The following is a 7859-nucleotide window of genomic DNA, read 5'->3' on the forward strand; positions in this document are numbered from 1 at the left end:
AAGTGCCAGGATTTAGTGGGAAAAGTGAAATAACCAAGCTGAGAATAGAATGCAGTTTTGTGGTATTGGGGCCAAAGCCAAAGAGGAGATGCTTGAGGAGCCTCCTGGAGGAAGTGGGGCTCCAGTGAAGGACTTGTCAGATTTGGAACAAGCAGGAAGGACCTGGGGACTTGCATGGTGTGGTGGAAGCCATGGAAAGTTCTTGAGCAAGGAACAGAAAACATCACACAGTACTTTTGGGAGAAGACCAAGACCGGCTGCATGGCGTTGGGGAGGGAGGGCGGCATGCAGGACTGAGGCCGGGACTTCGGGCAGAAGGGTGCTGACTCTTAAGGATGTGGCCCTTGCTGTGCCTCAGGGGCTCTTGTGTTCTCCCAGGGTCAACCAGGTAAGCTGCTTCTCCCACCCATTCCTGGCGTAAGGGGCCCTGAGTCTCTGTATTTTCCCCAGCACTCTCCTGGCTGAGCTCACTTCCCTCCTCCTCCTCAACCCCAGTGTCATAAACTTAGAAGCCACCAACACCTAAGGTGTCCAGATGAGGAAACAGGCCTATAAACAACACTCATTTCACTGAGGTGTCATAGTAATCCACGGTACTGGGAGTAGAACGTAGGCCTCCTAGCCTCTGGGCACACCTGCCTCCCTGCAGCCCCCACTCCTCAGCCCCCTTCCTTCAGCATCAGCTGCTGAGCACTCACTCCTTAAGTGGATCTGCCATAATCCTCTTCTCTTCATCCCCCAGGGAGGATGAGCTGGTGTTAAGACTAATTCAGCCGTTAATCCTGTTTCCTCCCAACCATGATCCCCAGGAGCAGCTGGGTGGAGGGCGTCTGGGTTCTGGACCAGAGAGTAGGGATCTCAGCTACAGCTGGTATCCCAGGAGGCCACATTAGATCAGATATATCAGTTATGACTCAGAAACAGGCTTCTGGCTGCTAGCAATGGCTCAGGCTGCCTTGAGAGTGATTCTCCTTTACCAGAGTTTTGGGAACAGGCCAACAGGGATTCCAGAGCAGAGAGTGGACCAGATTCCAGTCTGGGGCGGAGGCCCCATGCAAGTGTGCAAGGCCAGAATTCTGTGTGAATAGTTGCTGTCTCTGAGCTGACCATCCAGAGGAGGAAAGAAAACACAGATGCTGGGTGCCTGTCACTTCCAGACAGTGCCAGCTACCAGATTTGGCCCATTGGCTCAGCCCTTTTCTGGTCCCAGGTCTGTCTTCCTTGGAGATTTTCAAGCCAGGCCCACGTCTGGGTACCTTCTGCATCTGCAGCTCACATAGGACACTTCATCCTGGCATAGTTCTTGGACACTAAGCCAAAGAAGGAAGATGGTGAGACAGATGGAACCTGGGCCTCTGGGAATCCCACTGTTTGGAAAAGCCCAGAGGTTGAGGAGGGAAGTGTAAGTGAACCTTTTGTGACCCCCCCCTCCTTTCTTAGTGGCTCTTGCTGTCACCTGGCCCAACTCCTTTCTTCAATGAGCACATCAGGAAAGAAATGAAAACAGGGTGTCAGAGCCAGGAATGCTGGGCAGGGAGGATGTGGGGGTTCTGAGGTGAGAAATGCAAATGAGACAGGGTCCTCTTTGAGGCCATGAGGCAAAGTTCTAACTTTGCTTCTCTTGCAGAGACACCCTGTTCACCAAGGCCATGGAAGTGGAGGCTGCAGAGGCCCGATCCCCAGCCCCGGGCTATAAGCGCTCCGGCCGCCGCTACAAGTGCCTGTCCTGTACCAAGACATTTCCAAATGCGCCCAGGGCAGCGCGTCACGCTGCCACACATGGGCCGGCAGACCGCTCTGAGGAGGTGGCCGAGGTGAAGCCAAAGCCGGAGACAGAAGCCAAGGCAGAGGAAGCCAGTGGGGACAAGGTGTCAGGCTCTGCGGCTAAGCCTAGGCCCTATGCGTGCCCACTGTGCCCCAAGGCCTACAAGACAGCACCCGAGCTGCGCAGCCACGGGCGTAGCCACACAGGGGAGAAGCCCTTTCCGTGCCCTGAGTGCGGCCGCCGCTTCATGCAGCCCGTGTGCCTACGCGTGCACCTGGCCTCACACGCTGGCGAGCTGCCCTTCCGCTGTGCGCACTGCCCTAAGGCCTATGGCGCGCTCTCTAAGCTCAAGATCCACCAGCGCGGCCACACGGGCGAGCGGCCCTACGCCTGCGCCGACTGCGGCAAGAGCTTCGCCGACCCTTCAGTGTTCCGCAAGCACCGGCGCACTCACGCTGGCCTGCGGCCCTACAGCTGTGAGCGCTGCGGCAAAGCCTACGCAGAGCTCAAGGACCTCCGCAACCATGAGCGGTGAGGGTGCCTTGCGGGATGGGCAACAGCGCTGGGGCAGCCCATGGGGCCTGGGGTTGAGTCTTAGGATAAAGTGAGCCAGTGGGAAGATGGGCAAGGTAGATCCAAGGGGAGGGGCTGGGCATGTGTGAAAAATTGGTGCCCCTGATTGGGCAGAGATAGGGCAGGGGTTGGGGCTTACCACCTTGAGGTGGAGCCCTGGTGAGGGTTGGGGCAGATTGGCCTTCCTTCCAGGCCAGCTGGAAAGGGGGCGTGGTTTGGAGTTGAGCAGTTCCTGTGGTCTTTGGTGGAGACCTGGAGGTATGAGTGGGGCCTGGTCTGTCTAGGTCTTTTTTTTTCTCAGCCTCTACATTAAGGACACGTGTCTAGGCTGGGCATGGTAGCTCACGCCTATAATTCCAGCACTTGTGGAGGCTGAGGCAAGAGGATTGCTTGAGCCCAAGAGTTCAAGACCAGCCTGGGCAACATAGCAAGCCTCTGCTCTATAAAAATTAAAGAATTACCGGAGCGTGGGGATGTGCAATTCTGAAAGTCCCGGGAACTCGGGAGGCTAAGGTAGGAGGACGGCTTGAGCCCGGGAGGTCGATACTGCAGTGAGCCATGATCAGGCCACTGCATTCCAGCCTGGGGAACAGGAGAGAAAAAAAAAGGTGGGGGACACATATCTTGGTTTGTTGTTGTTGTTGTTTTGTTGTTGTTTTTGAGAGGGAATCTCACTCTGTTGCTCAGGCTGGAGTGCAGTGGCGCAATCTCGGCTCACTGCAACCTCCACTTCCTGGGTTCAAGCGATTTTCCTGCCTCAGCCTCCCGAGTAGCTGGTATTGTAGGCGCGTGCCACCACGCCCAGCTGATTTTTTGTATTTTTAGTAGAGATGGGTTTCATCATGTTAGCCAGAATGGGCTCAATCTCCTGACCTCTTAGTCACCTGCCTCGGCCTCCCAAAGTGCTAGGATTACAGGCCTGAGCCATATCTTGGTCTTTAATGTGCAGAAACGGGTCTTTGGAGTAGAGACACCCAGCCAGCCTGAAGGCTCTTTCCTCTGAGGGGGCAGCCATGTGGCTTTTAGGGGATTAGGCCTAGGCACCCACGGGTGTTTGGGGAACCTCTAAAGTACAGCCCAGACAGGCAGCGGGGCCAGATTATGGGTCTGTCGCCTTCATGCCAGGTCCTCCACACCCCCGCAGGTCTCACACCGGGGAGCGCCCCTTCCTCTGCTCCGAGTGCGGAAAGAGCTTCTCCCGCTCCTCCTCGCTCACGTGCCACCAGCGCATCCACGCGGCGCAGAAGCCCTACCGCTGCCCGGCCTGCGGCAAGGGCTTTACGCAGCTCAGTTCCTACCAGAGCCACGAGCGCACACACTCGGGGGAGAAGCCCTTCCTGTGCCCGCGCTGCGGCCGCATGTTCTCCGACCCCTCGAGCTTCCGGCGCCACCAGCGCGCGCATGAGGGGGTGAAGCCATACCACTGCGAGAAATGCGGCAAGGACTTCCGGCAGCCGGCGGACCTGGCCATGCACCGGCGCGTGCACACGGGTGACCGGCCATTCAAGTGCCTGCAGTGTGATAAGACATTCGTGGCTTCCTGGGACCTCAAGCGGCACGCACTGGTGCACTCTGGCCAGCGGCCCTTCCGCTGCGAGGAGTGCGGGCGAGCCTTCGCCGAGCGTGCCAGCCTCACGAAGCACAGCCGAGTGCACTCGGGGGAGCGCCCCTTCCACTGTAATGCGTGCGGGAAATCCTTTGTGGTGTCGTCGAGCCTGAGGAAGCATGAGCGGACCCATCGAAGCAGTGAGGCCGCGGGGGCGCCTCCTGCACAGGAGCTGGTGGTGGGGTTGGCGCTACCTGTGGGCGTGGCAGGTGAGGGCTCAGCCACTCCGGCAGCAGAGGCGGGGCTAGGGGACCCTTCAGCAGGACTGCTGGGGCTGCCTCCGGAGTCAGGTGGCGTGATGGCCACACAGTGGCAGGTGGTGGGCATGACGGTGGAGCATGTGGAATGCCAAGATGCTGGTGTCCGGGAGGCTCCTGGTCCCTTGGAAGGGGCAGGCGAGGTGGGGGGTGAGGAGGCTGATGAGAAGCCCCCCCAGTTTGTGTGCCGAGAGTGCAAGGAGACCTTCTCCACGATGACGCTGCTGCGTCGGCATGAGCGCTCACACCCGGAGCTCCGACCCTTTCCCTGCACCCAGTGCGGCAAGAGCTTCTCTGACCGGGCTGGGCTACGCAAACACAGCCGCACTCACAGCTCAGTGCGCCCCTACACCTGCCCCCATTGTCCCAAGGCCTTCTTGAGTGCTAGCGACCTGCGCAAGCACGAACGCACTCATCCTGTGCCCATGAGAACCCCCACGCCCCTGGAGCCCCTGGTGGCATTGCTTGGAATGCCTGAAGAGGGGCCGGCCTAAAGCCAGTGCCCCCCACCACGCACCACACTCCGGGAGCCATGCCCCATGGGGGGCTTCCTGTACCTCCTTTTGCATCCCTACCCCTCAGCAACTAGCTCACCTGTCGCCCAGCTAAAAGAGCTGGGACAGTGGAGGCTGGCAACAGCTGAGATATGACTGTCTAGGAGTAACACTCATTAAAGCTTTCATTTTGGCACCAGGTCGTCTTCTTTCTTCTGGTTGGGGATGAGTGGGAGGGAGGTCGGGCATCAGATGAGGTTCAGCAAAGACCCCTGGATCCACAGATTTGAAACTAGAAGGGTCTTTGGATGCAGTTTCCCAAAGCATGTTTCAGGATGTCTTGTGACAAAAGGTTCCATGGGCAGGTAAGAAAGGAAATTCCTGGCTGGGCACAGTCCCTCAGGCTTGTAATACCAGCATTTTGGGAGGCTGAGGTGGGCAGATCACAAGGTCCAAGAGATCAAGACTATCCTGGCCAACGTGGTGAAACCCCGTCTCTACTAAAAATACAAAAATTAGCTGGGTGTGGTGGCGCTCACCTGTAGTCCCAGGGAGGCTGAGGCAGGAGAATCATCTGAACCCAGGAGGCAGGGGTTGCAGTGAGCTGAGATGGTGCCACTGCACTCCAGCCTGCACGACAGAGCGAGACTCTGTCTCAAAAAAAAAAAATTATCACAAACATTGATAAGGTTAGCAGTGGACACATCTGTTTAGCTTTGTTTAGCCCATACTTAACTTGATCATAGAAATCTTTTACTGAGTATTTCTACTTTTATCCTTTCATAGATAATAAACAAGATAAAAATTAGTTATCTTTCCTGTATACTATAGTAACAAATTAGAAAATATACTTGGTGGAAAAAGGATTTCCAATTTACAACAAAACCCATAGACAATGAAGGAATGAACTTCACAAGAAATGTGCAAAACCTGTATGAAGAAATGATATCTCCAACCTGAATGGTATGAAATAAGACCTAAGTAAATGGAGACACATAGCATATACCTGAATGGAAAGACTGATTATTAAAAGATGTCAGCCGGCCCGGTGGCTCATAACTTTAATCCCAGCACTTTGGGATGCCAAGGTGGGAGGATCATCTGACATCAGGAGTTCCACACCAGCCTGGCCAACATGGTGAAACCCCATCTCTACTAAAACATTCAAAAATTAGGTGTGGTGGTGGGCGCCTCTAATCTCAGCTAGCTACTTGGGAGGCTGAGGCAGGAGATTGCTTGAACCCAGGAGGCAGACGTTGCAGTGAGCCGAGATTGTGCCATTGTACTCCAGCATGGGCAATAAGAATGAAAATCGGTCTCAAAAAAATAAAAATAAAAATAAAAATAATAAAAGGCCAGCGCAGAGGCTCATACCTGTAATCCCAGCACTTTAGGAGGATGAGATGGGTGGTTCACCTGAGGTCAGGAGTTCAAGACCAACCTGGCTAACATGATAAAACCCCTATCTCTACTAAAATACAAAAATTAGCCAGGTGTGGAGGCTGGTGCCTGTAATCCTAGCTACTCGGGGGTCTGGGGTAGAAGAATTGCTTGAGCCTGGGAGGCAGAAGTTGCATTGAGACCAGATCGCGCCACTGCACTCCAGCCTGAGCAACAGAGGGAAACTTCAATAAATAAATAATAAAATATGTTTAATGGGCTAGGCATGGTGGCTCACACCTGTAATCCCAGCACTTTGGGAGGCTGAGGTGGGTGGATCACCTAAGGTCAGGAGTTTGAGGACAGCCTGGTCAACATGGTGAAACCCCATCTCTACTAAAAAAATACAAAAATTAGCCGGATGGGGTGGCAGGTGCCTGTAGTCCCAGCTACTTGGGAGGCTGAGGCAGGAGAATCACTTGAACCCAGGAGGTGGAGGTTGCAGTGAGCCAAGATTGTGCCACTACACTCTAGCCAGGGTGACAGCAAGACTTTGTCTGAAATATATATAGAGAGAGAGAGAAAAAAAAATATGTTCAATATACTTTATTTTAACTTTTCTTGTCTTTCGGGATCATACTTCTTTATTTTTTATTTATTTTGAGACAGGGTCTCGCTCTGTTGCCTGGACTGGAGTGCAATGGCATTATCGCGGCTCACTGCAGCCTTGAACTCCTGGGCTGAAGTGATCCTCCCTCCTCAGCCTCCTGAGGAGCTGGACTACAGGTGCACCCAGCTAATTTTTTAACTTTTTGTAGAGGCAGGGAGTTGCTACATTGCTAAGCTGGTCTTCACCTCCTGGACTCAAGTGATTCTCCCACCTCAGTCTCCCAAAATGCTGGGATTACAAGCATGAGCCACTGAACCCAGCCTGTTTGACATAATAAAGAATCAAACACCAAAGTACTGGGGATAAAACCAAACATCATATTATTGGCACAAGAATAAATTAATCAGTGAAATGAAAAAGTGTTCAAAAACAGCCCTGAATATTTCTGTGAACTTATGATAAATGTGATTTTTTTAAAATGGGGAAAAGACAGACTGTTAAATAACTTTTGAGTTGTATCCATTCCCTGGAAGCAACACAACTTTTTAAGTAATTATTCAAAGACCAGAATGGAAACACAAAAATAAGGCCTCACATTTAGTATAAATTGGTACAACATCTTGGGAAAATAATTTGTTTTTATTTATTTTGAGATGGAGTCTCACTCCGTCACCCAGGCTGGAGTATGGTGCCACAATCTCGGCTCACTGCAACCTCTGCCTCCCAGGTTCAAGTGATTCTCCTGCCCCAGCTCCCAAGTAGCTGGGATTACAGGTGCACACCACCATGCCTAGCTAATTTTTGTATTTTTAGTAGATTCGGGGTTTCATCATGATGGCCAGGCTGGTCTTGAACTCCTGGCCTCAGGTGATCCACCCGCCTTGGCCTCCCAAAGTGCTGGGATTACAGGCCTGAGCCACCAAACCAGGCCTGGGAAGATGATTTGATTGTACTTAGCAAAAAGTTAAATGCACATACCCCCTGAGCTAGGAGTAAAACTCAGAATTTACACCACAGATTTCTTTTTTTCCTCTTATGTAGCAAAATTGAAGACAGAATGTTTAGTGCAGCAAACTTTGTGATAACATTTAGAGGAAGACCTTAAATGCCCACTAGCAGAAGACAAAGATAGCTACTGTGAAATATACTATGCTATATATTTTATAAACTATAT

The 7859-nt window shown here is 52.8% G+C and overlaps 1 protein-coding gene across 1 annotated transcript in view; it reads left to right on the forward strand.

Annotated features, from left to right (window-relative positions):
• The window catches only part of ZNF668 (zinc finger protein 668), a 12863-nt gene extending 7972 nt beyond the window's left edge, over nt 1–4891 (forward strand). The window contains exons 2-3 of the mRNA XM_017515520.2: nt 1628–2296; nt 3483–4891. Of these exons, the coding sequence (XP_017371009.1) occupies nt 1650–2296; nt 3483–4695 (1860 nt within the window). The 5' untranslated portion in view covers nt 1628–1649 and the 3' untranslated portion in view covers nt 4696–4891. The remainder of the gene's footprint in view (nt 1–1627; nt 2297–3482) is intronic.
• Nucleotides 4892–7859: the final 2968 nt, after the last annotated feature.

Source organism: Cebus imitator, unplaced genomic scaffold (genome assembly GCF_001604975.1).
Source record: "Cebus imitator isolate Cc_AM_T3 unplaced genomic scaffold, Cebus_imitator-1.0 Scaffold552, whole genome shotgun sequence".
In the NCBI taxonomy this organism is placed as follows: Eukaryota; Metazoa; Chordata; class Mammalia; order Primates; family Cebidae; genus Cebus; species Cebus imitator.